The sequence below is a fragment of the Carettochelys insculpta genome, chromosome 16 (assembly GCF_033958435.1).
Source record: "Carettochelys insculpta isolate YL-2023 chromosome 16, ASM3395843v1, whole genome shotgun sequence".
In the NCBI taxonomy this organism is placed as follows: Eukaryota; Metazoa; Chordata; order Testudines; family Carettochelyidae; genus Carettochelys; species Carettochelys insculpta.
The window spans coordinates 33,214,506-33,241,465 of NC_134152.1; the positions used below are offsets into that span (position 1 = coordinate 33,214,506).

The window sequence follows — 26,960 nt, forward strand, 5'->3', positions numbered from 1 at the left end:
CCCCTCCCCCCGCCCCCGATCCTCGGCCCGGAAGCCATTTCCGGGTCAGGGGTCGCAGCTGAGCGGGTCATGTGATCGGAAAATGGCTGCGGGGCTGAGGAGTCTGTGAGGGAAGTGACGGTTCCCAGTCCGAGCGGCAGCCGGGGAGGAGGTGGCTGGAGCCGGGGCGGCTGGTGTGGAGGAAGCCCCTGGCGGGGGGGCCCGTGGGAGTAGTCGCCCTCTGTGCCTGCAGGGACGGCCTGAGCTGAGGGAAGCGCCGGCCCCCATCCCTGCCCTGAGCCGGGGGGAGAGCCGGCCTGTGTGGGAGCGAGGCGCTGGCGGGGGCCCGCCCCCGGCACCTCGGAGCCTGGGGGACCCGATCCTGTGGTCTCGTGTCTGTGGAGCCGGGGTGGGGGGAGGGGCTGAGACAGAGCCCTCAGAAGTGCGGGAGTGGGGGCTGGGCGCAGCGGGAGGCTGGTCTCTAGGGGGCTGGGTGCGAGGCTGGGGCAGCTGATCCCGGGGATATGGGGAGCTAACTTCTCAGGTACCTTGGGAGAGGAGAGCTTCTTCCCTCTTAGAGGCCCTGAGGTGAGGAGAGTATAGTCCGGGACAGGGGTTGGGAAAGGAGTCAGTTCCTTTAATGTGAGAAAGGTTCCTTCCCTGATGTGGTCTGAGTGACCTTTTATTTTTGGAGTCAGGGAAAGGATCCCTTTTCCATGTCCTTTTACCCCACCTATAAATATGATCAGCGCCCCTGATGTGGTGGCTTTTACGAAAGAGGAAGAGTTTGAAGAAGAGGCATACAATGAACCATCCCTGCCCGAGGAGTACTCTGTGCCACTTTTCCCCTTTGCTAACCACGGTGCCAATCCCTGGTCCAAGTTTTCAGGCTCCAGATTCACCAAGGACTTCATTCTCATCTCAGAGTTCTCAGAGCAAGTGGGCCCTCAGCCTTTGTTGACCATCCCGGATGATGCCAAAGTTTCTGGCACTTTTGATCTCAACTATTTTTCCCTCCGGATCATGTCTGTGGATTATCAAGCTTCCTTTGTGGGGCACCCTCCTGGATGCGCCTACCCCAAGCTAAACTTTGTGGAGGATTCTAAAGTGGTATTGGGAGATTCCAAGGAAGGAGCATTTGCTTATGTGCACCATCTAACTCTTTATGACCTTGAAGCTAGAGGCTTTGTGCGGCCTTTCTGCATGGCATACATTTCCACTGATGAGCACAAAATCATGCAGCAGTTTCAGGAGCTCTCAGCAGAGTTTTCCAAAGCATCAGAGTGCTTAAAGACTGGTAACAGGAAGGCTTTTGCCAATGAACTCGAAAAGAAACTGAAAGACCTTGATTACACCAGGACTGTGCTTCACAATGAAACAGAGATACAGAAGAAAGCCAATGACAAAGGATTTTACACAACCCAGGCCATTGAGAAAGCTAATGAACTTGCTAGTGTTGAAAAGTCTATTATTGAGCATCAAGATCTGTTAAAGCAAATCAGGTCATATCCTTATAGAAAACTGAAAGATTCTGATTTCCACCCATATGAGCCAGATTGCGCAGTAGATCAAGCGAACGCAATCTGTGATCAAAACTCTACTACCTCTAACCCTGATGAGCCTGGTGAAATGCACCTTTATGCACGGGTGCCATCTTACACCCCTAAACTCATCAAAGCCAAATCTGCCAAATGTTTTGACAAGAAGTTGAAAACCTTGGAGGAACTCTGTGATGTTTATTTTTTCACCCAAACTCTTGATCAGCTGAATCAAATAGAGAAAATGTTTAAAGGTGATGTTTGCTACCTTTTGACTAATCAGATCAGTAAAGCACTTTTAAAGCAGCAAACACTAACTAACTTCCTTTTTGAAGATATGTCTTTTCTAGATGAAAAGCCAGTTGAAAAACAGTATGGTGGTTGCCAAGCATCTTATCAAGACGCTGTTAACACAAAGTGCTTGGAAGAATCTTCAATTCCTAAAGTGTTAATCACCATGGGGTCTTACAAGTCCAGTGTAGAATCTGTACCTATCAAGATGGAGCAGGAAATTGAAGATTCCCAAGATCCAGAAGTGACTGAACCTACTGCTTTTCACCAGGAGAATTTGGACTATCTTGATGCAGACCTTAAAGGGAGCATTAGTAGTGGTGAAAGCATTGAGGTTTTGGGAACAGAAAAGTCTTCTGCTGTTCTGACAAAATCTGAGAGCCAGGCAAGCTTGTCTATCCACCCAAGTCCGCAAATGGTCAGAAGCAAGGCAGTTGGGAGAAGGACCATCAGTGAGGACAGCATCGAAGTCCTCAGTTTGTGTCCTTCGGAATCTTTGATTCCTGAAGATTTTAAAGCAAGCTACCCAAGTGCCATTAATGAAGAATCTTATGCTGATGATGAAGGTAGAGGTCTTCACGTCAGCCCAAATTTAAATCCAGCAAACGCTGAAGAGATGGAAGGCAATTCTGACCAGGAGAAATTATCGCCAGTTGATTCTGCCTGTTGTATTGGGAAGGAGAATCCAAACTTCTTAGAGCCTCTACCTGAGCTTGCACGAAAACATTTTGATGATGATGGTGTGGTCAGTATTCCACCCCAGCCCTACAGGCATGTGGATCAGGGATTCCAGGTGAACTTCATAGACTGTTCTTCACATGATGTCTCGGGAGGACTCCTTTCATATGAGCTTGATCCACGTTACTTAAGCAGTAGAGAGGTCAGTAAAATTAGCCTGGATGAACATTCAGACTCTACAAGCTACATGAGCAGTGCAGCATCCACGTGCTCTGATAGAACTCCTTCTCCTTCTCATCCTCTCAGTCACGTCAATGAAAGGCACAAAAGAAAGGCTGGCCAGAATGCCTTGAAATTCATTAGGCAGTATCCCTTTGCTCATCCTGCAATATATTCACTGCTCAGTGGCAGGACACTGATAGTGCTGGGGGAAGATGAAGCAATGGTAAAGAAACTTGTGACTGCTCTCTCCATCTTTGTTCCTAATTGTGGGGTATTTGCCATGCCTGTGAAACATTGGGTCACTTCCCCTTTGAATATCATGGATTTTCAGAAGTGGAAGCTGATTGGACTGCAGAGGTAAACTAACAGAGATCTCCTTCAGATAGTAGGTTCATGGGCTTATTAATGTCAAGAGGTGCAAGTAAATAGTTCCTTTTTTTTAGACTTTTTACATTAAAGAGGAAGTATTGAAGGGAAATTGATACAGGAAGCAACTCCTCCCCCTCTTGCTGCTACACATTTCTGCTTGTTAGCTGAACATGTGTGTCTGTGTAAGGCAGTGGTCCCCCAAACTACATCACACCCTGCCCTGGAGCTGGGGCTGGAGCAGAGCTCATTGGTGCATTTCTCCCAGTCCTTTCTCTCCCTCCCCCACCCTGGGAGCTGGCCTGGATCCCATCATACATCTCACTGGTGTACGGTGGTATTTCCTCCATATTTTTTCCCAGAAATCATGCTGCTGACTGTTAGCTGTCTGATTCCCATTGATGTCAGTTAGAAATCACACTGCTAAAATACCAAAGGCCCCTATCCAGTAAAGCTCGCAAACAAATGTATTGGTCTTGCAGACTGCTGGAGCAGAGTCACTAGTACTTTAGGTATTGCTGTGAGTTGCTGTTTTTGTTCCCACCAGAAGCCTTGGACCATCTTGGGCAGAAGTCTCCACTTCTTATGGCTGACATTTGTCCTTATCGCATGGGCCTTAGTTTTCCATGAGGTTTTTATTAAGAATTGTGCATTTGATTAAATGGAAGGCTAGAACGTTGGATCCACAGCAGCTTTTTGAGGGGAAGTGGCCTGTTTGTGTCAGTATATTAGCAACACTGTCATTCCCATGATGGGAATAGGTGCAGAAGTCTTGTTCTGAGCCTTGTGGTTATGTGTCTAAATACAGTGGAGTAGGATTACAATGCACACAGTTACACTAAATGGAACAAAAGGCCCAAGCTGCTCCATGTGCTGCAAGGTTCACACTGCAGTTTGGCATATTAGAAAACTTCTGGTTTGGGTGAAGATACTCTTTTTCAAAAACCAGTACTGGACCAGGCTTTCCCTGGTGCTGTAAGATAATTCTAAAATCTAATTATTTCTGAAAGTAATACCATTGTTTTGTTTGCTACTATGTAAAAACCAGCATACAAGAGACATGTGCGTGTTGCATTTTCAGAGTAAGCTCTGTTCCAGAAAGTTTTCGTTGTCTCACCCCGTACAGAGAATATGTCTCAAAGTTTATAATGCTAAGAGTATAGCTGCATTATCTTCCACTAGAATAGGCAACTTCTTTATCATAAAAAATCAAAATGCAGAAATCTGCCTGGTGAATTGTTTATGCTTTTTTTTCTTTTCCTAGAAGCTCTGATTTATTAAATCATCTTGAAGGGTACATTTATTCAAACATCTGTGTGAGTGAAAATGACAGCTCTTCACCAGTTACTACCATGCTCTGTCTCTGGTATCTGGGCTGAGAGCAGAATTTGCAGGGGTGGCTGTTACGCTCTGTGACAGATCAGCAACTCTTGCCTCTTGTTTAAGGTTGTGGTGTGCTTCTCCCAACAGGGTTCTCTTAACCACACAGAATTGGGAGCACTGAGCAGAGAACACCTCCGTTAAATCACACACACTTGTTATCTCTTGTTAGGTGATCGTATGTTATGAATGTCCTTTGACTTCACATCTCAGCAAGGAATGCCTGGACTCTGTAGTGGAACTCTCTTGTCTAAGGATATTTTTTTACAAAAAAGTTTTTGTCCAAATAGTGTTTCATCAGCATCAAAGCAACTACAGTACCTAGCAAAAATAATTCTGAGGACATGGGCAGCTGGGGGAAAGGGAGCCGCTAAAAGCTGGTCCTTCATTTCCAGTAGAGAACTGTTGTAGGAATATTTGCATCTGTTCACCAGCAATTTCTTAATTTCTTGCACACCCCTGGAAAGTAGTGACTTGTCTAATTCACCTCCAGTCCCATTCAGCAGGAAGCAGTAATTCCCTAAGGGTGTGGTGTGTAACTTCCATGTGGTGATTGTGCATTGCCAGCTCCCAAACTGGCAGACCACTGTAGTGAATTGATGCTTGGAGGCATTTTGCGGTAAACTGAGGTTCACCCTGGACACCTATAGTAGCTCCTCTACATTTGATCTCTGCTACCAAATCCAAGTGATAAGTTTACTCCTAAAAATTATCACACTCTAACTTACGAAACCTTTCAATCTAGTTTGTACAAACTGTGTCTTGTATCATCAGTTTTTCACAGCTTTCTGAGTATGCTATGTTGCTCTCCTCTGTTGCAGAGTGGTTTCCCCTGCTGGTGTTAACACACTGCATTCCTTGAGTCGATACAGCCGGTACATCAGCATTCTGGATGCAGACAGTAAGACACTACGCGGTCCCGTTTACAAAGGAACCCTGGTGCCCAGGCTTGCTGATCACCGCACTCAGATCAAACGAGGAAGCACCTACTATATGCACGTCCAAAATATTCTCACTCAGCTGTGTTCTAAGGCCTTCTTGTATGCCTTGTGCCATCACTTGCACCTTCCCATCAACGAGACAGAGATGGAGGACTCCATTGTGTCTCGCAGGATGAACTTTCTTAAACTTCATCTGGGGCTTGTGAATGAAGACATCAAAGTGGTACAGTACCTAGCAGAGCTGCTGAAATTGCAGTACATTCAGGAACCTGTCGGGGGCAGTAACCCTGTGCTCAGATTTGACTATGTTCCCAGCTTTTTGTATAAAATTTAATGGCACCTGGGACGCCCTTCTTTGGACTCTGATTTTGATGCAGATCGTCTGTGCTTGACTGTGCTGTTTACACATATGATATATTGGGACTGATCCAAAACAGTCAACATATTTGCAAGCCAGAGTCTGCTTTGTAGAAAACATGGTGTCTGAAGGACCCTGTGGTTCCCAGCGGTTGAGAACTGAATGTGTTGTAGCCCAACAGAAAATGAGATTTAAAAATATTGGTCAACTCCGTCTTTAAATGTTAAAGGGACATTTAAACCCCACACTGAGAACACCATTCCATTCATGTTCATGGCAGTGAGGGCAGGAGAAATCAGCCATCGTTATGGGGCGACCTCTGACAAGTAGAGTCCAGTCTTCACGGTGCATGATAACTTGTACATAAGTTAAAACTTTGCATTTGCCTGGTGCCGTAAGTGTTGCTAGAGCATAGACAGGAGTAAAGTGTAAAGTATGAGCCCTGTGGGTTTTGACCGTTTTAGATATACAACAAAATACATTAGCCTGAGTTTGGGGATGATATTGGCATATTCAAGCTTTCAAGCATGCTGGAGGCTAAAAATTACTTGCCCGCATTAAGTAGTTGGCAGTGCCCCTTCTAATTGTGTGTGCTCATTAATGGTTTGTGGAATTGATTGTTGCTGGGCCTGTCAGCTAGAGATTGAAGCATGCATGCTCCTGTTGTCTTCTCAACTTTGCAGGAAGAAAAGATTTAAGAAGTCCTGAATCGCAGAGGCTCGTCCTTGAGTGTGAATGTAGAGCACTGTGCCTTGTTAATTTGCAGCATACTCTTTTTGCTCGATTACCTGGGAACGGGGAAGGAGACCTATAAGTCTTTAAAGTTTGCTAAGACTTCGCAGCACTGCTGTGGTTCAATCTTGAAGGAAATCTGCTAGGTAATGAGCAAAAAGGACACCTCTTGATTGCTCTCACAGAGTTCAGAGAATGAACAGTGCAACTCAAGTGAAGTTGCGTGCAGAGGGAGAGATGGGGATCAGGAGCATCTTAGGGCAGGCACTTGGGAGAGATCTGGAATGAATGTCCTGGATTTAGCATTTTATCTTTGTCATTTTCTGTCGGGGACTAATTTGCTTTGCAGAGGAAAATGAGCGTAGATGCAGCAGCTGCAAGCGCCTCATCTAGCTCTCTCACCCGTCCAGTTTATTTGTTTAACCCCTTGTCTTTGCAACCTCTCTACTACCTCTCCCAGAGCGTCCATTGGGTAGTTCTGGATGCTGCAGTACTGCAATTCACTGAGCCCTTTGGTTAACTATTGAGGACTTTCAAAGCTCTTCCCACTTTGCAAACTGTGCCAGAACCTTCATATGGCCTTTATGGTGATGCCAGTAGAAGAAGTTTTCTTCTGGTCAGTGCTGAAGGATTCATGCTTTGCTTTGGTCGTGCATCTCCTTCCATGAAAATATCCAAGGAGGTTACATCTCCTTCATCAGGACCCTTGGCTAGAGATTTCTGCGGTACATCCAAGGCCCGCCCCAAAGTTTTTACATAAGAGGAAAGCCTTGGTGGAAAAGATCACCTTGGTTTTATTTCTTTTTAGCGCAGTGCTCATCTGATTCGGGCATGGGGGGAGCATAGGCTTTACTAGATTAGCTGAACTCTGTATATATTTTTAAACCTCTGTTTAATGTGATTATGTGAGACAGTAATGAAACTGAATGTAAATTTCTAATGCACCAGAGGAAGCTGCAAAGCAGATGCTGGATTTGTTCGTGTATTTTAGCTGCCATTGAAACTTGATAAAATAGCTGCACTATTATGAACATGCATCTCAAACAAAGAGAGGTTCCCTGGTTCACTGCACTGTATGTTCCTTGCATCCATAGTGCTGTAATGTGACTCCTCGTGCAGAGAAATGTTTTTGAGAGCATACTGAGCAGCCCAGCGGAAGGGGAGGGAAGACTGTCTTAAATATTAGTATCACTACTGATGGCTTCTAATGAAACCAGGTCAAACAGGCAATGAGGAAGTACCCCAGGCTTGTTACAGTCAGAGGTTGCTTGTGATTTTTAGCATGCAGTCAGGAGCCAGTTTAAAGTAGCTTTTTGCTGAAGGGCTGAGCAGTGTGTGCATGTGTTGCGTCAGCTTTACATGTTTCTATGCGTGGCACTGCAGCTGTTTCCACATGTAAGAACCGCGTGGAGAGAACTTTTCCTTTTCAGAGTCTAAATGTGACCACCTGTGTGCAGCTGCTGCATGGAAGTGGGTCTGCTAGTGAAATCTATTCTTAGGCGTCTGCAAAAACAATGTAAGCAAAGCCACTGCTTGTTACGTTAAGGATATGTCCCAATAATCTTAAGCCTAGACAAGGTTCCAAGTAGAAAAAGAACAGCTGGGATCTTATTAGTAAGTGAACAATACAGGTAATATGACTGAGTCTTAACCTCTCCACCTATTAATTGATGGACTGGAAATATATTAATGTCAAGACCTCCTCTTTGTATTGAACAATAATCTGTGGTTAATTGGGAGTCAGGTGGGTAAAACTTACTCAAGTCCTTGGAGACTTTTTGTTTCTCTCTAGCTGACAGAACAATGAAGCAGGATGGGTGAATGTTGGAGGATAAAGTATTATGAGACTTTCTACTTACAGCAGCATTCATTTGTACTATGATTAATCAGACTCCTAATTCAGTAAATGAAGATTCTTGTTTTTTTTCTTTGTGCAGAGCTGCATGGGCTTTTAATGTTCTGCAAGGCGGGATTAGCAGCCAACAGTTGAGCTTCCATCAGTCTCATTTTCTTGATCTACCTACCCAGCGCAGGCCTCAATTTCACAATCTTCCCCCACTTTGAGGGTGTTCCTGGACCACCTGCCCTGCCCCTTTTGATGACCTCTGATGTTACATGCAACTTTTATTTGCTTTACTGTTGAGCAAGTAGTGCATATAAACATACTGCGGGAAAGAGAGGCTTTACTTGCCTTGTAGCATAGATTGTTCGACTGATGTAGCTAGGTACAACTGGAGTAGGTCTTAAACCTAAATTGATGATAATCCTCTGTATGATTCTTCCCCCTTTTTCTTTTATCCAAAGTAAGAGGGGGGAAACCTATGCAAACTTGAACTGGCAGATAGTGTTGGGAAGGGTGATGCAACTCTTAAAAGTTGCCTCACTTGATCGGAAGTGTTGAGTCGATAACCTTTCCATATTGTAACAATCCCTGTGTATGCACTTTAAGATTTTACCTAATCCTTAACCACATTGCCTTAGTACCTTCTGCTATTAGGAACCATTGGGAACTTAATACTAATGGTCTCGCTTGCTGATACTGACATGCATGTTAATAACTGATTTATACTGGAATTGTCTTTGTAAAGCCCAAGGTGAAACACCAGTGGAAGTTGTGTTTCAGCCACATTTTTAAACCTTGTGTGGTACCAGAACCAACAGGGATAATAGTTGCTGCTGCATGTTACTAAACAGTCTCTCTGTCTGAAAGCCTGAAGACCCAGTGTCATATTGTGCTTCTGTAAGTGCCCCCGGCAAGCACCCCGTGACAAGTTGCATGGCTGGCTGTGGTTCCCGCTTCCCCTTTCTGTGCTGTCTGTGTCAGGAAGATATGGTTTGTAAGCCTCACATGAGAATTCATCAAAGGTTTCCTGTGGCCTTCTGCTGGCTAGCCGGGACAGCAGGTTGCCATTTCTGTCCTCTAGAGCTTTCTGTGTGATGTATTGTTGGCATGCACTCTTACCAAGCTAGTTTCATGCTTTCACATAAATCAATTAGGATGTCAGCCATATGGGGAAGGGGTTGAAGTTCTGTTTCTCAGAGGATAGTACTCAGATTCACCTTAAGCCAGCAGTGATAATTTCTAAGCAGCTCAAAAGCTGTTTTGCCTTTTAACTATAATAGGGAAGTACTGCCCGTGCTATAGCAATAGATGACAAAAAATTTAAGGGGTTAGATACACGGTTAAGGTTTGAAACCTTGTAGGGCTGAGGGTTCCTCAACGCATTCGTTCTTGGTTTTCATTAGGCACCAGAATACCAGGGTGGTTAGCCTGGTTATGCAAGATACTGAGTGCCTGGCTGGCTTTCAGACTCAGCACCCAGGAGGGCTGGGCCCAAATGGGTTGGTGAGGCTACTTTTGGGTTACAGGAGTCACAAAAACCAACTGTCCCCATGAAAAGCTAGAACCGGCATTGCAACTGGAGGTTCAGTGAGCTGCCAAGGAGGTTGGTCCTGAAATACAGAGCTCCTGTTGTCCACTGAACCCCAAGTGAGTAGTGCTATCTGAGGGCTTACGACAGCATTGCTACATCTCAGGGGTGTGAAAAATCACTTGGTCAATGGAAGAAGTCTTCTGTTGACCTGGCTACCGCCTCAGGGAGGTGGGTTGGCCACAGCAATAGAACTGCTGTTTTTATGCTTAGATGCTATAGAACAGCCAGCCGAGAGACTGGAGCACCAAGACATTTTAAAGTGAGAGCCTACAACCTGCTTTCATAGCTGGAGATAGAAACCTATTGCGGGTTGGTTGCTGAGAGATGCGTTGTAACTTCAAGGCAGAAGCACAGGGTATGTGGTCCAACAACTAGATGGGGAGGGGTAGCTCAGTAGTTCAGTTGGGCGAGTCTAAGAACTGCCGGTGAGGGTCATGAGTAGACTCTGATGAATTCTCTTATTTTGAAGCACTGTATCTCCTTACTGCATGTCAAGTTCCTTGTCTGTACCTGTGTACAGAGCACCTGCATCAGTAGTTAGACCGAGTGTCACCTGGAAGAAACCCAAGCAGCATGTTGTCATGTGTAGTGATTTAGGTGTTGCTGCACAAGAGCTTAACAGATGTTAACACCAAATGAACAGTTGGAGAAATGTACTTTTAAAAAAATTATTTATTTGGGTTCAGATATTTTTGAAATACAGAAGAAGTTGGTTGTATTTTTTAAAGCTTATTCTTGTCATAGATAGTGGTTAAATTCTAATTTGACTGTGCTTATTAAAAAATGGTCCTAACTAAGCTTTGGGCTCAGACATTTAAAAAACAGTCAATGTGCTGGCGTGAAATACACACATCATTTGAAACATTAACGGGCAATGTGCGGGTGTGCTTCGGAGTTGTAAAAGCACCAGAAATGATTTTTTCAGGAGCTCGGCCTTGAGAAATTGCACCTGGACTAGCATGTTTGCCAGTCATGATTACACAAGGAAAACCTGCTTAGAGTTTCCCTTTCACCCGAAGAGGGATTGTGGAAGGCTGCAGGAGCTATTCGGGAAACCAGCAAGGTAGTAATGTCTGGTGCTTTCCTACGGCAACCAGGAAATGTGACTGCATGTTAAGTGGCTCACAGGGGAAGTCTGAAGGTAACTTGTGCTTACGTTGCTAACAGTCTCTTTAAAATATGCATACATCCCTGGCTTCAAACAAAGCCAGTTCGTGCACGCTATTCATCAGTCATTTGGGAACGGAGTCCCAGCTGCAGTCCCCGCTTCACTGCAGTGGGAGGTGGGGGTGTGTGGGAACCTTTGAGGTTTGTCTATGTGGACTTTAGAGTTACCCTTTTTGTCCCCATTAAAAATACAGTTGCTGTGTTAAAAACCAGGCACCAATTTCAATCCTTTAAAAAGAGATAAGTGCTGCACTGTTCGTAGTTACTGGAAAAGAAACCGTTTCCTGAAGGGAGGATTGCTACCCCCTGCTTGTGCCCACCAGTGTGGAGCAGCACCCTGCTGGGACAGCCTCGGGGGAGGGTAGGTAAAAGGTAACGTTAAAAGCCATCTGCTTTGTGGGAAGAAGTCGTGAAGAGAAGAAAGGATATTCACAGAAATGGGCGAGGGGATGACTTGTTTCTCTCCGTTCCCTTTGGTCAGATGGCAACAGCTGCTCTCCTGGGGCATGTGGGTGCACCTCAATCCCTGTGTACTTCGGCAGCGCTCGGCTAGCTCTGGAATTGGGTGCAGCTGCTGCCTCCTTTCACAGGACAGGCAGGCCAGGGAGCGGGAAGGCTGCTGCAAAGGCCTCCACCTCCTCTTTGAGAGACTTGAGAGCCTCCTGGTACTTCTCATCGCTCACCAGCTTCTCCTTGAACTCCTTCAGCGTGGCTTTGGGGCTCATGTCGTTTTGAATCTTCAGCGTCACCTCTATTCCTGGGGGGGGCGAGATGGATGCTATCAGAGGGTGGCTTGGAGTGACTGATGTTCCCTCCCTTGAGCCCACTGAGTGCAAACCCGCCAGCTGCACAGCTTGTGAGTTCAACAACGAATCCTGCCTCAGCAGCAGGGGAAGAGCCAGGCTGATGGATGGTGCAAACCTCGCTGCCGTAAAATGCTGCCATGCACTGCCCAGGTGGGCTTATTCTACAGTGCTGAGCAACCTGTGGCCCTCAGGCTGCCTGCAACCCACTGGGGAACCATCTGCAGAGCCTCCATTGCCCCCTCTCCAATGCCTCTCATGCATGGGGGCACCACCCCTAGCACTTTCAGGGGAGCCCTGAATCACCTGATTTTTCACTGCCCCAGGTCCTCCCCCTTCCTTCCAGGGTTGAAATGCCACCAATCAGCTGGCCCAGCTCTGGGGCTGGGGAGGAGCAGAGAGGAACAGGTGAGTGCAGGATTACGGTTCCCCAGAGTGTGAGAGGCATGTGGGGGACTGGGGGGCAGACAGGTGGAACCCCAGGGGGCTGCTGTGGTCCATTTGCTGTTCATGGTTGCCCATTGCTGCTCTAGCGGGTGGGCTGCTGCTGTCAGCTCTCTCCACCACAGAGTGACCCACAGGGAGCAGGTCTGATGCATCATATCAGCTGCTACAGGCCCCATAGCCTTCCCCCTGGCTGTGTCACATGGGAAGGGGCGAAATGGGAGTGGGGCTGAGTTGTCCTGGGCTTTGCACTCTGGGCTTGGTCCTGCTTCCGCTAGAAGCAGTAGAGCAGTAGCAGGAGTTGGATTAGGCCTTTGCAGCAGAGCCCTTTGCTTTGTAGCCTGCTGGAGCCACAGCTCCTCACTTCTCGGCCAGGCGTGGCTGCTCAGCCTTACCTTTGTGGATGAACTGAGCTACTTTTTGGAAGTCCTGTTCCCGGAATCCCCTGGAGGTCAAAGCCGGGGTCCCGAGCCTCAGGCCACTGGGGCGCAGGGCACTCTTGTCACCTGTGTCGAAAGAGCTCACGTTCAGCACAGCCACGCTCCTACGACCGCCCGTGGAAGGAGCACGCGCTGCCCCAGGGCCCGTGGGCTTGGCTGGACTTATTTCAGAGGGAAGACAGGAGAGCGGGATCCTTCATCTTAGAGCTCCCTCTGGGTCAGCTTGGGATCCCTCTCTGCCCAGCTCTCAAAAGGAGACCACCTGGCAAAGGAGGAAGGCTCCTGGCCTCTCCGTTAACAGCCCTACAGCTTGGCTGTTGTGTAGCAGCAACCTGCTGATCGCCCAGAAGCAACAGGAAGGAGTTACGCTTAACTTGCTGGGAAGAAGTGTCGGTTCCCCTTCAGCCCTCGCATACATCAGAGCTTAGAAGGGAAGGAAGAGCAGCCAGCACTCTACATCCTCCAGTCCCTGCCCTCTGCTCCCAACAGGAAACATTTCCAGCTGGCGAGGCCGTGAGATGCATCTCCTTGCTGCACTCTGGAACTTGCAGTCAGAGGCAGGGACTCAGAAGCTTGGTCCTGCTTCCGACCTGAGAAGCTGGCAGCTCCTGCACCCACTGGGTTGGAGCACTGATCAGACATGGAGAGGGCAGGAGCACCTAATTAAATGGTACATGGTGACATACATCCTTTCAGCTGAAAGCGAGGTGTACAGCCTGAAAATGCAGCCACTTCTGGGGCGGAGTTCAGCACAGTGCAGTGGAGGACAGGGGAAACTGAAGGTAAGGAATATAGGCAAAGTAAGGGGAGTATTTGTCTGCAGAGGAGCCAGGCTTGTGCTACTTTTATTGCTTCCCCCTGCCCCTGCAAAGGCACGTGCACCAAAGAGCTTAGCAGAGTGCAGCCTGAATTTCCCCTGCTGGGTGCGGACCTTGGGGCTGGGGGTTTCCAAGTTCACAGGGCTGAGAAGACCAGAGTGGAGTCCAGCTCCCCGAAGTGGCCCTGCATTTGGAACTGTGATGCGGGGGGGGGGCGCTGCTCAGAGCACAGCCCCAGGACTCAGCCAGGAATACCTCCGAGTAAACCTGCCTGACGTGCTGACTGCAGAACAAGCTCATGCGGCAGAACGCTGAGGCCCCAGGGAAGTGAGGGGTTAACGGGGAAAGGCAGATGCTGAACAAACAAAGCTAGGGAGGTCGTGAAATCTCCAGCCCTGGAGATGTTTACGAGCAGGTTCGTTAGATGCCTATCGGGGATGGTCTAGATGGTGCTCGGTCCTGCCAAGAGTGCAGAGAACTGGACTCCCTGACCTCCCGAGGTCCCTTCCAGTTCTAGTGCTCTATGATTCCCAGGTGCTGCCCTGGCTGGCGCTCTGGCCCCAGGTTTTCTCTGCTACCTCTGCCCTGACCAAAGTCTTGCTCTGACTGAAGCAGCTCTAAGTACGGCCACTAGGAGGCTTAGCACAGCTGGGAATGCTCCTGGCCACGGCCCTTAGATCTACAACCTACAGATAAGGCTCCTACAGTCTGTATTTTGGCACCCAGTGAAGCGGCCCCATTTCCCCAGGGTTCCTGAGCAGCCCCAGCTCCTGGGGGACAGCCAGGCAGCAGGCTGCCAGCTGCCTGAAATGGTGAACTCCCAGAGAGCAGCCCCCTCACCAGGACAGGTGTTCTTGTTGCAGGCAATGGAACAGACTTCCAGCACCCGTTCGGCTCTGCCACCGTCCGTCCCTCTGCTGCGCAGGTCCACGAGGATCAAGTGGTTGTCAGAGCCACCTGGGAGACACATACAAGGGGGAAAATGGAGTCAGGCCAGGGGGGCAGCAGTCCAGTCGCTGGGGTAGTAGATGTTAAACAGGGGCTCAGTGCTGCTTCCATTGAAGGCAGGGGCAGAATGACCAGTGTGGTTCTAAGCATAACACTCCCCCTGACTGCAGGGAGCAGGAGTCTGGCCCCCAGTGCAGCAGAGCAGCCGGGGAGGTGCACCAGCAAAGGCAGGACCAGGAGAACAAGAGCTCTCTGGCAGCACTAGCTAAACCGCCCCTTTTCTTTGCTTGAGGCCAGCTGCTGTGTCTGTGGCTAGGGTCACCCCAGCATTAAGCCTCTGTATCATATCTGTGCCCCAGGCATGGCCATCACTCTCCCCACACAAGGGGAGGGAGGGATGCTCTTTAAATAGCTCCCTGCACCTGCCTCCTAAAAAGCTGTATGATAATTTGTAAGCCTTTCTGCAACCATGGCAACCCAGCCAGAGCCAAGGCGGTGGGAGGCTCTGGCCTTCAGTGGGGCTGGAATCAGGCCCTAGGCAACAGAACCGGCCTCGTCCACCTCAGGTGTTGCAGTGAACACCTGGTGGTCGTCCTTACCAGTGACAACGTGGTAGCCCAGGTCAATCATGGCTGCAGACAGGGCCTTGCAGTTGGCCACGACCTGCTGCTGATAGGCTCTGAATTCCGGGGTCATGGCTTGCTTCAAAGTGACCGCGATTCCTGGCAGAAAGGCAAAGCGTGAGGGAAGCCAGGCTGCTTGGTGCACTGCCTGGAGCATGGGCAATGGGACTCTGGCCTGGCCAGCTGAGGAGCAACCCTTCCCAAACCAGGCTGAGAATCACAGCTGTGCGCCTTAAGGACGTTGTCCGAGAGCAGCTCTTCGTTACGTGCAGCGCCTGTTGGCTGTCTGTGCACCACAGGTCCCGTTCGCACTACCTGTGTCCTACTGTAGGATGGAAACTTCTGAGGCAGGTTGTGGTTTGTGCTAAAGACGCCTGTTTGGTCCCTAAAGTCTGGAGTAGGCTTATAATCCTATAGTTCAGAAACCCAGTTAGCGTGGGTGGAGAGAGACCTCACTGGGCTCCCTCCCTCATCTCACTCACAAGACCCAGGGAAGGTCATCCCAGCTCGGGCAGGGCCTTGGAGTCTGAAGGGAGGGACAGTCACCTCAGTAACCCCATTCCACAGAGAGGCCCTGCATATGAGAACCTATTTATGGTGGTTTCTCCTCCGCCATCCCAGACTGGTACTCAAAACAAATGTGTGATTGCTCTATGCTGTTAACGTCTCTTTTGCTTTAGTCTTCTAGATAAGCACCCCGAATGTGCCCATGTAAAGGCGCCATTGTTGCTCTTGTAGACACATCATCCATCCAATTAGACACACAGCTGTTAGTGCATGTCTGCTTGTTTAAGTAACTTGTTAGGAAAACCACCTGTACTAGAGATAAAGTGTTCTAGAAGCTAGGGGCGGGGACACTCTGTAACCTTTTTAGATTATTGGCTTACTGTGCTCATTTCGTCTTGCTGCTAAGACCTATCCAGGCTTGGGTAACACCCATGTCATAGTCCCCCTTGCCCCCTGCCAATAATCTATATAATCAATTGTAACCTATTGTCTGGCAGTGCTCCACTGAGTCCTGATGGGCCAAGTGGCACTCCACCAGTGCTGTGTGCAATAAACCCTCCTGCTTGTTTCATACAGTGTCCAACAGCAACCAAGTGCTCTAATGAGATGCACAAGGGGCTTGTGACCTCCCCCCTCCAGCAGAATCTAACTGTTACACAGCTGCCAAAATCTCACTACAGGGCACCTGGTGGTTCGGGGGCTGGAGTCACTGGCCCCCTGCAGGGTCACATTTCCACAGGGGGGTTTTAGAGTCCTTCAGCACAATGGCCAGCTGGTTAGAGAGCAGCTGTAGCTTTCACTGGTCCTTGGCCCTCCCTTTGGCCTGGCCTGGCAATGGCAGGAAAATCACTTATCTATTCTATGGAGGAGGAGAAGACCAGGGAAGTCCACAGAAAGAAGTTTTTCTCGCTAATCAACCACCGGGGCTCAGCTGAGGACAAGGGCTGATGCTCTGCTCTTCTTCCAGGGCTGGCTAGCCAAGGTCTCACCACAAACTGACTGAACTCTCTCGCACTCTGAGCTGCAGGGCCCTTGTATAGCTGGGGAGAAGAGGCAGAGAGGGACCTGACCAGGAAGCCAGGGCTCCTGGCTCCCACTCATGCTGGAGCCTGCCTTGGAAGGCAAGGTCAGTCCTGGATCACTAGCCCTGGACCATCACAGCCCCATGCCCAGCTCAGAGCCCTGGTTTCTAGATCCCGGATGGTACAAGGTAGGAGGAACTTCTAGGGGCCAGAAGAGTATCCAGTGGAGGGCATTATGGACGCTTAACTTGTCTTGTCTGGTGCGGAATGGCTGCAAACTCATCCTTAACGCCTCTCAGCCACGAGACCCTGCCCTGGGCCCTGTCTCCAGCTTAGGAGGCCTGGCTGGGACTCCCGGGTGGATCCAAGCATCCCTTCAGTCATCAGCTGCAGTAAGCGATACGCATTTTCTCCTGCCTCCCGCCCTGCCCAGGGTGGAGGTACAGCACTCACGTTCGCCCTGGGAGCAGCCCTTACCTGCGATGGCATGGTTGTGAGGCCCACCCTGAAGGCCTGGGAAGACAGCTTGGTTGATGGGGCTTTCCAGGTTGTATGGAATCTCCTTGCCAGTCTTGGGATCCACGCTACGCGCTCCTAGCAGGAGGAACGGGATGGTGACACTCTATGGGTGCAGAGCATCAGCGTTCCCCTCCCATGCACTGTAGGTGGGGGGAAGATCGCACTCTCTCTACCCCTGGGGCGGCTGGAATCAGGCCATCACCGCACTACACGCGAGCAGGGTGCCTGGCGCTGGGCAGAGCCCTCTTTGGCCTATGCAACATAAAGCGTACTGGGACAGGCAGGCACCAGCTCTGCGCTAGGTGTGTGTGGGGTGGGGGGGCTTAGCAGGAGAGAGCTAAGGCAGGATTTGTACCAGGAAGGGTGAGTATGCCACCCCCTCAGTGGCGCTCTGTCCCCTTTAAGCGGGGACAGAGCTGCAGCCAGAGGCTGGTGACCCTGCCATAGCCTTGCTGGAGGAAGGAAGATCTTTTAGGTCAGGCAGCGGAGGCTTAAAATCCACAGACCCAATTCCCTCCCTGCTGCCCCTGAGCTAGGCCCAGCCAGGGACCTGAACTGGATGAGGAAGGCAGTGCCAGGCTGGTGGCAGCATGGAGAGGACCCCAAGGGAATGGCAAAGCCAGAGCCGGGGAGGGAAGAGAGGGCAGAGCCCAGACGGAGAAGCTTTGCAAGAGGGGAACGATTAACCTGTCCTGCTCCATCCAGAACCACATACACTCTGGACCTCAGTTAATTCTTATTGATCACGGGGCTGACCCAGCAGAACAGCACCCGTACCAGCACGCCTGGGAACTGGTTCCAAGCAAGCTCCTGGGGACGAGTGTTCTCTACCCAATTGCTCACACCATGCCCTGAATCTCCTAGTGCATCCTTGAGCACCTGCCAACCACATTACTCATCCAGCCTGTCCTGCTAGCTTGGGGCTGTAATACTCCAGGGGTAAGGACGAGCCTTTTGTCCCCTTCTCTGAAAGCTGCAAGTTTTGCTTTCCACCAGCCAGCGGGAGGCCGGACCAGCCTGGGCTCCCATTCCTCCACTGGCAGTTCGGGTCCCCGTGGCCCAGCTGGGGGCATTTCACTCTCTATTCTCGGCCAGGTCCAAACCTTTGCGGTAGAAGATCATGCCGGCCCTGCAGCCCCTCAGCGTCTTGTGGGTCGTGGTTGACACCACGTCGCAGTGCTCAAAGGGCGAGGGCACCACGCTGGCTGCCACCAAGCCGCTGATGTGAGCCATGTCGGCCAGCAGATAAGCCCCATTCTCATCCGCAATCTTCCGCATGCGGGCGTAGTCCAGGTTACGCGAGTAGCAGCTGACGCCTAGGCCAGGAGAAAGCACCAGCCTCAGGGCGGGTCTAGGCTGTGATGCATGGGCAAGCTTGTGCATCAACAGCAGGGTAGCCACGGCCGCGTGGGCTGTACAACCTGCCCAAAGCCTGGGTAACTAGTCCCCGCTGCAGGTTGTGCTGCCACGGCATTGCTGCTCTGCTATCCGAGGAAGCCAGGTTAAAGCACCTCCTGGATGATGCTCTGATGCGTGAGGCTCTGCTCTACAGAGCTCGCCCAGCAAAAGGAGGAAATATTTCAAAGCCCAGGAGCTGGACTAGGGGAGGTGCCCAGTGCAGGGTTCCTGCTAATTTTTCCCATCCAGGGGTGGAATAAATTTTATGTGCACCACCCACAGAAACAGGTGCTGCCCGCTGTGGTTGGCTGTGGGCACTCTGCTAATCACCTGGATCTCTCCTGGGCAGCCCCCCAAACTCTCGGCCTACAGGGAACACTGGGGCCAAGATGAGACAAGTGACAGGAAGAGCCCCACTGCCCAGCAAGGAGACACACACCTGGCCCAAGCCATTGAAATAGCAGCAGCTGAACGGCACCCGTCTCCCTCCCACGCAGGGGCTGGGGGTCCTTTGGCTCATGGAGCCAAACTGGCACACACAGCCTGACAATGGGAGGAGAGGGGTGTGTGACTTGCCGGCAGCCATGCAGTGAACTGGCAGCAGAACACAGGACTCCCGAGTCCTAGCCCCCTTCCTGAGCACAGTGCCCCCTCCCAAGTCGCCGCTGGGTCAGCACAGAGGACCCACGTCAGGATGCTGCCTTTGCCGAGATTCTCCACACGGCTCCCATGCGTCCACCCAGTGACTAAGCTCCACAGCTGGGATCTTCCAATCACCTGGAGGAACCGAGCCAGTACTATTGGCTGCCCTGAGCATCTTTTCCTTTTCAGCCGCTTACCTGCTATGATCAGCTTTGGGTGGAAGAGGCGGGCGTTCTCCTCCAGCCGGTCGTAGTCGATATAACCAGTGTTGGGATTGACCTGGTAAGGGGGCAGCAAGGAGAGACACGAAGAGTAAGTGCTGAGCACCACCAGCCCCAGAGAAGAGACAGCATTGTCTCGATGTGGGGCAGGGCCAGTCAGCTAGCAACGCTGCCCTCCAGAGCTCTCCCCCGGTGCCCTGGCAGTGCAGCTCTAAAGGAGTTAAAGGGTTAACGAAGGCCGGTCCCTCACGAGTCTGCACAGCAGACAGTGTGTGTTGCCACATCTCTGGGTCCACTGGCAAGACTTTCCCATGTGGCTTTCTGCACAGCTATGGTCTGCTGATCTCTGGGACATCTTCCATTAAAGAACCACAGGTCAAGTCAGCTGCTGGACTTCGCAGGGCACATCAGTGCCAAGTGCTGGAGGGAGCAACGGGGCCCCAGCTGTTCTCTTAGCACACAGCTCCTAAGGTCAGTCAGAGCTGGCCTAGCATCACACTGAACAGTAGCAAAAGGAGTGTTCCACCTCAGCAGAACAGCCCAGAAATCACCCTAGTAACACAACTGGCCTGTTTGAATAAGATGCAGCCTTTATGGAGCGACTCAACATTGCCGGGGAACCACACTGTGAAAGACGTAAATATTACGGTTCTCGGTTGAGAAGTGGGGAAAGTGAGGCACGAGTAACTGACCCAGGGTCATCGCTGGAATCACTGGCAGGGCTGGCAACAAACACTCTCGAGCTGTGGGCAGACGCTCAGCTCACCCGTCTCTGGGGACTAGAACCGGAACGTGAACACAGCACAGTCCTGGCTAATGCCTACTACACCCTCCTGCCCCCTGGTGTTACTTACACTGTGAACTTACCCAGCACTTGTGGCTAGCGCAGGTCCAACCTGCTGAAAATGCTACTGGGACACTGGCTTGCCCTACCCATCCAAGCCTGGCCCAGGGTTTTTTCCAGTCCCCCTTTGGGACAATGGCACCAGAGTCCACTGCCTGACTCCTTCCTCGGACCTGAGAGCGGGAGTTGTACAGAGCCTGCACATGCTGGGTTTGCCATCACGGCTCTGGAGAGACAACTAGAGGGGGAAGGCCCTGAGCCTATGACTGTTGAAGCCAATAGAAAGCACACCCCTCATCCCCTGCCTTCAGTGGGCATTGGATCAGGCCTGGCGCGTTTGTGGTGGGGCCCATCAGTGTCCAGCACTGTCAGCTGCAGCAGGAAGACTATTTCACCCTTTGGTATCCACCAAGTTAGCACACCCTCTCTGTGCTCATACAGGACACACTCAGAAGTCCCAGTGCCCAAGGCCAGGGCACGGGGTCAGCGTAAGGAGCTTGCATGGAGGAGGGAGGACTATCACCGGCCTCCCCTGATCTCCCCGCAGTCGGACAGGATACCTGAAGCTGGGTGGGGTCCCCGTACCTTGTAGGGCATGGATTCAAAGAAGATTGAGGTAGCTGAGATTTTCTTCTTCTCCGTCATGAAGCCGTGCGTCAGGTGGCCCCCATCAGGCAAGTCCAGACCCATGATCCTGCCATGGGGCTCCACGAGGGCCGTGTATACCGCAAAGTTGGCGGGGGAGCCTACGAGGAAAGGCAGCTCCTGAGCACACCAGGTCCTCTGTACTGCTCCTCTCTGGGGCCGGGGCGGAGGGTATATGGGCTGTGACCTTAGGAAGGGGTCCCCTCCGTGGAGCACCCCACCTCCCTGCTTGTTACTCAGCCCATGAAGGTGGGACTGAGTTGAGGAAGATGGGATTCCAGTGGGATCACAGCAATTGTCAAGGCCATCCCCGTTCCTCTACCTTGAGGGAGGAGCTGGACAGTATTACCTGAGTACGGCTGGACGTTGACCCCCCATTTCTGGGGGTCCAGCCCATAGACCTCCAGAGCTCTCTTCTGGCAGAGGATCTCCAGCTCATCCACCACCTCGGTCCCACCATAGTACCTGTGACACAGATGAGAAGAGCAGGTGTTTCACAAGATCAGCACCATCTCACATGTCTCTCCCCAGTGGCAGAGTCAGAGCTACCCCAACACCTCTTCCCTCCCCGGGGCAGGTGCAGGATCTGGCCAGATGCTCCACAGGCCCGGAAGTTACAGGTCCCGCAGTAACATGGGGCAGCTGCAGCGTGAGGCCCATGATGGACTCGAATTAGAGGAGCAAAAGGAGCAAAGAGGGAAGCGTCTGTCTAGGCTTGGGGAAAGGGCCGATTTACAGCCAGTGGCTGCCTGGGCCTGGAATGGAGCAGCTATCGCTCCCTCATGGACAGTGATCTCAGCTCCCTTGGATGTGAACCCCCACGTCCCATACCTCTGTCCCGGGTACCCTTCCGAGTATTTATTGTTCATGCAGGTGCCTAGGGCCTCCAGAACTGCTCGACTGGCAAAGTTCTCCGATGCAATCAGCTCCAAGCCAAGCCTCTGCCGCCGCTTCTCCCTCTTGATGAGGTCATACACCTTTGAGAGAGAAGCCCCATCCCCATCAGTTCCACAGAGAGCACCGGCTGCTGGGAGCTGCTCTCTCTAAGGCAAAAGAGGGACGGCCAGTGGAATGGACAGATACAGAGACGTCCTGCTGCGGACAAAGGAGGCAAGAGCCTTTTTCTTTCTGGCTCTGCCCCCCGGACAATGGGCCCAGTTCTGGGTTCTACCAGAAGGATACTGACAAATGAGGTGTGTGTATGACAGAGAAGGGTAAGGAGAGGCCAGGGGCCAGAGACTGCAGTTAAATCCTGGTTGCCTAAGGTTGTCCAGAGCAGAGCATCCTTAGCCTGCATCCTAAAAGCCATTTCCCCAAAGCGAACCTTTGGAGGAACATTTGAAATTGACTGGAGCCAGGTCCTACTGCAGGGGAAGGAAAGAAACCAAACCTCATAACAGGTCTCAGTTTTAACTCCTGGAACTCTCTCTCCCCTTGTTCGTTTCACTGGCCTGTACCAATCTGCTAGATGGGGGCCAGCAACCTTTCAAAGAAGAGCTTTTTTTTTTGTGGTTTATGACCATATCCCACGCTAGCTGAGTACGTGCATGAGGAAAGACAGCAATTACAACAATTCCACAGCCAATGGCAAACCAATTGTGGCTTCTTGAAACAAAGCAGGTGAGGGAATAGACTGACCTCTGGGAGTCTGGCGCAGGAGGGGACATTGGGCTGCAGCAGGAGATTGGAGGGTGAGCTGTGGGAGGTGGCTGCAGGGGTGGGTGGGGTGGGGGGGATCTGATCTGGGGGGGAGGGTTGGAGTGGGGGATGGGGTGTGAAGTGCAGGCTCTGGTAGTAAGGTGCTTGCCAGTGGCGCAGCAGGGCTCAGGCAGGCTGGCTGCACGCTGTGGCCCCGTGGTGCTCCTGAAAGCAGCTAGCTGCTTCTGGCATGAGGCTGCACACCGCTTGGGTGGAGCGAGACAGCAGATCTCCATGCACTCACTGCCTGCACCACAAGCACTGGCTCCACAGCACCCATTGGCCAGGAACTGGCCCCTTGAAGCTTTGAGAATGGTTCTGGGGATAGCACACACAGCACTTTCCCCACCGGGGGTGCAGAAATGGGCCAGCAGCTGGCCTCCTCCAGGAGCAGCATGGGGCCATGGCAGGCAGGAAGCCTGCCTGAGTCCTGTTGGGCTGCTGGACTTTTAGCAGCCCAGAGATCACGATTGACTGGCAGCGGCTCCAGGATCAACCAGGCAGTTGCCATCGCCAGACTAGTGACTGCTATTGTACAGAGCAAAGAAGCAAGGCAAGTAAATTCCGTTTTTGACCCCCAAGGGCCAAGCAGAGAACTGCACATGGCTCGGCGCCTCGGGCTGCTGAGCTCTGTACTAGAAGCAAGGGCTGCAGTGTTGCTCATTTCCATACTACTACTATCAGACCCCACACTGGAAAGAGACCTCTGGCCTGAAAAATCTGGGATGAGGCACTGACTAGACCTATTATAAGGCACAGCTACAGAGCACTGTGTGGGAGTGTTGGGTTTGGAGGTACCTGTGCCCTCAGTGCAGCAGGGGCTGGGAACACCAAGTGTTCCCCTTTGCCACCTCCTCGGGGTTGCTGCATGTAGTAGAGGGAAGGAGAAAGGAGGTGAGGGGAGGCAGGTAACAAACCAGGTGACCCAACTTGGACTGACACACCATCCTGAGTCATTGTCTCAGGAAGATCAAAGGCCTTTTGGTTGGATGGGTCCCAGAATTGGGAGGACGAATGAAGATCTGGGGTTGACACTCTGCCAAAACACACACAACCCTCTCCCCACTGCAACCTTCTCCCCACTGCAACCCCTGGAGAAAAGCCCTCACCTCTGGGTCACTGGTTTCAAGTGGCTCGCAGACCATCTTGTTGTGGGATGCCCACAGTTCAGCACTGGGGAGCTCTCCATTGTCAGTGGTTAGGCGAGCCATGCCAGGGGCAGATGCTTGCTTGGTATAACCCGGTCTGAAAAGGAACAGCATGGGACAGTTTGTAGAGCACAGTTAGAGACAGCCACCAAACAGAGGTGAACTCTCCTGTATTGGTTTTAAACAGATTCCTTCCCAGGCTGTGACCTGACATTCCACTCTACAGCCTGCAGTGAACTAAGGGCTGACTGAAAATGCATAAGCCCCAATAAATACGTGAATGCAGGTTTTGATCCAAATCCATGGAAGAAAACTGATTTCAGGAGGATTTAATCCAAGCTCATAATGAAAACCCTACAATTTTTAGAGATCATTTAAAAACTGAGCCTATACTCAGCTACACCTGCCCAGCCAAGTGCTGTGGTTCTACAATCAGATTGTTATTTCAGCTGTCTTTCTTTCACTTGTTGCTGTGTGTCTGGCATGCTTGGGTCCCCAGATTACTTAGGTTAACCCAAATGGCATACAAATCATGATTTGGTCACCAGCATCCAAGGGAGCGTGATTCTTTACGTTGCCCCAGGGAAGACACCTGTCAGAAAATTCCCCACTGCCTTGTGGGTAGGTTCGGGAAATCCAAAGACTATGGGAGTAAATCCAGAGAGAAAACCCAGAGTGGAGAGCCTAAGGTGGGTAGCAGGGAGGATTTGTCAAACCTGCTTTCCGCCATCTCCTTGCAGTCACCTCAATTCCAAACTTACTGACTTCTGTCTTTCCTTTGGATTCAACTGGGGCAACACACTTACTCCAAACACTAGCCCAGGCACTGCAGTGTGTAAGAGGTTGTCCCATAGATCCTCACTGCCACTGCTAACCCCTGTCTCGCGAGACAAAAAGGGGCCATAGAGGAATTGCTGTGTGAGAGATCCAGCCATACAGTGGGGAACTGTTGACCAGACTATACAGAGGACATAGCAAAACAGTGCGTTTGCCAGCACTTGGTGTGTGGATAAAGTCACAGTGAGAAAAACATTATTTTTCCTCCAAACTCTTAGTTCTAGAAATGTTAGTTACCACTTGCAACAGGAAACGGTAAAGTCATTTTTGGACAGAGGTATGACTTTTAAAAAAAATTACTGCTCTACTCAAAAGAATGGTGCTTGAAACATCCAAGATGTATTAAATTCAGGACAATGTCTACTAAACATTTCCATCAGCCTTACTTGCAAGTGGCACCTTGCATGCAAGCCAAGTCCTGGTTAAAACCACAGGCTTGCTCATATAAGCAAGGCACTGCTCAATATGAGTAAGGGTCACTGAGCAGGTCGAAGGCCCAGGGCATGTTACAGCATGCTGGATCCATGCCAAGCTCCATATTTACGGGAAGTGTGACAATCAGGCCTGGCCAATGCTACCCAAAAAGATACACATCCAGTGATCAAAGTCCATCACTGCACTGTCTGTGGAGATCATATGCTAAGAAGCATAAACTCTCAGTCATGAAGGAACAGAACAGCATCTATCTTAGTCAAAAACAAAAAGCCCTTTTAAACATTAATTCCTCAAGGCCAGTGAAAGGCCATGTACAGCTAATTAGGCAATCACATTGTTTACTAGTACCAAATAGATTTCCAAGTGGACTTTAGCTGTTTGTCTGTCCTGGCTGGGCAAGAGCTCCTAGAAGAACTCCTCCCCCAGCAATTCTAATTTTACCTTCATCCCCCATCAATCTGCTCTCTCTTTGTAGCACTGTAAATTCTGCACCTCAGAAATTCGGAATTGCCGAAATGGAGTCAAAAGGAATGAAATGTTGCTTAGGCTGAAAAACAAGGTCCAACTCAGCTGATATCCCAACTCCTGCCAGACCAGCTCATCATTCATTAATAAGCTCCAACCTAGCATTTCTCACTGGTCTATCCCAAAGCGCTGCACAGATGGTGGGTGTTCTGGCCACTTTATCAATGGGGAAAGCAAGGCAGGGGTACGCAAACTGCAAAAAGTTGCAAGGAGGAAAGGGCAGAAATGGAATCCAGTATATGGAAAAGGGTCCCTCTCTCCCTCCCTCCCAGTCCAGAGCTGCACTCACTGGACAGTGCTATATGTCAAATGTTTGTAAGTTATTCGTTGCTGTACAAGAAACAGATGTTGCAGTCACTGATCCAAGAATTGTCTCAGAACCATTAGTCATCAGCTCCTGGATCTCAGTCTGGCAGAAACACAATACTTGAGCAAAAAGCACTATGTCATTCACCTGCTGCCCTTCAGCTATGGTCTGCGTTCTACAGGTGGCTGGAGACAGCTCCAGTTCCAGTCACAATCAGTAAAATAATTTTTCTGTGCATCTACAGTAGACCTCAGAGAAAAGATTGTTTTAAACACGAGAAAGTAAAAGCCGACATTTCCCATTGCAAAAATCAGCTATCTTCAGCCACTACAATTTCAAAGGAACTGCAGTCGGCACTCGAAACCCACTTTCCGAGCAACCCCGTTCTTTAAAACAACTCCTCCTTTTTGTGTCCTGCTGCAAAAAAGGGAGAAAATCACTTTCCATCTCAGCAGTGATTTTGCCCCAGAACACGTCCAGCTTCAGTTCAGCGAGGTGCTTGCTGCGGGCAGGAGAGAGTCAGACAGGCACTCTGTGATCCTAGAGAGCCCCCCAGTAGAAATATTGAGATCCTGGCTTCAACATCCTGACGCTTCCCCAGCCCCCCCAGCTCAAAAAGCAGCTGCTACTAAACTCCAACTCAGCCCTGCAAAGTCACAAAGTTCATACGGTTCAGGAGAAGGGGTGAGAACCAACTACCCCAGCCCCACATGCAGCAGGGAGCAATGCTAACCCCCAGCACGGATTTACCGGGGTCCCATTGCACCTTGCCCAGGGACGCCGTAGGATTTCAGCCCAGTCCTGGAGCCCCAACGCTGGAAAGGGGCTGAGGGTCCTCGAAGGCCCCGCACTTACCAGGCTCCCACCGCACCGAAGGCTGCAGCAGCTCCGAACCGACGCCTCTAGATCAGCACCATGCCCCCGCGCGCCCAGGCTGGAACGTTCAGACACTCCCTGCTCGCTCTCAGCCAATCGTCGAGCAGCCTACCGGCCCCTATGAAATCTCCGCAACCAATCGGAGGCTAGCATGCGAACTGTCCCGCCCCGTTC

General features: G+C 50.7%; 2 protein-coding genes across 2 annotated transcripts; one reads left to right on the forward strand and one right to left on the reverse strand.

Annotated features, from left to right (window-relative positions):
• Positions 1 to 469: 469 nt before the first annotated feature.
• Positions 470 to 5,744, forward strand: SMCR8 (SMCR8-C9orf72 complex subunit). The gene is made up of 2 exons (XM_075010266.1): positions 470 to 3,065; positions 5,276 to 5,744. Exons 1-2 carry the CDS (start codon positions 721 to 723, stop codon positions 5,727 to 5,729), a joined length of 2,799 nt encoding a protein of 932 aa, XP_074866367.1. The 5' UTR covers positions 470 to 720; the 3' UTR covers positions 5,730 to 5,744.
• Positions 5,745 to 11,655: 5,911 nt separating this feature from the next.
• Positions 11,656 to 26,823, reverse strand: SHMT1 (serine hydroxymethyltransferase 1). Its single transcript, XM_075010267.1, has 12 exons — positions 26,766 to 26,823; positions 23,768 to 23,903; positions 21,792 to 21,937; positions 21,310 to 21,425; positions 20,901 to 21,061; positions 19,448 to 19,529; positions 18,314 to 18,526; positions 17,169 to 17,285; positions 15,139 to 15,261; positions 14,432 to 14,548; positions 12,729 to 12,839; positions 11,656 to 11,843 (listed from the first exon to the last, which is right to left on the reverse strand). The coding sequence occupies exons 2-12, from the start codon at positions 23,867 to 23,869 to the stop codon at positions 11,671 to 11,673; spliced, it is 1,461 nt and encodes a 486-aa protein (XP_074866368.1). The 5' UTR covers positions 23,870 to 23,903; positions 26,766 to 26,823; the 3' UTR covers positions 11,656 to 11,670.
• Between the last annotated feature and the right edge of the window lie 137 nt (positions 26,824 to 26,960).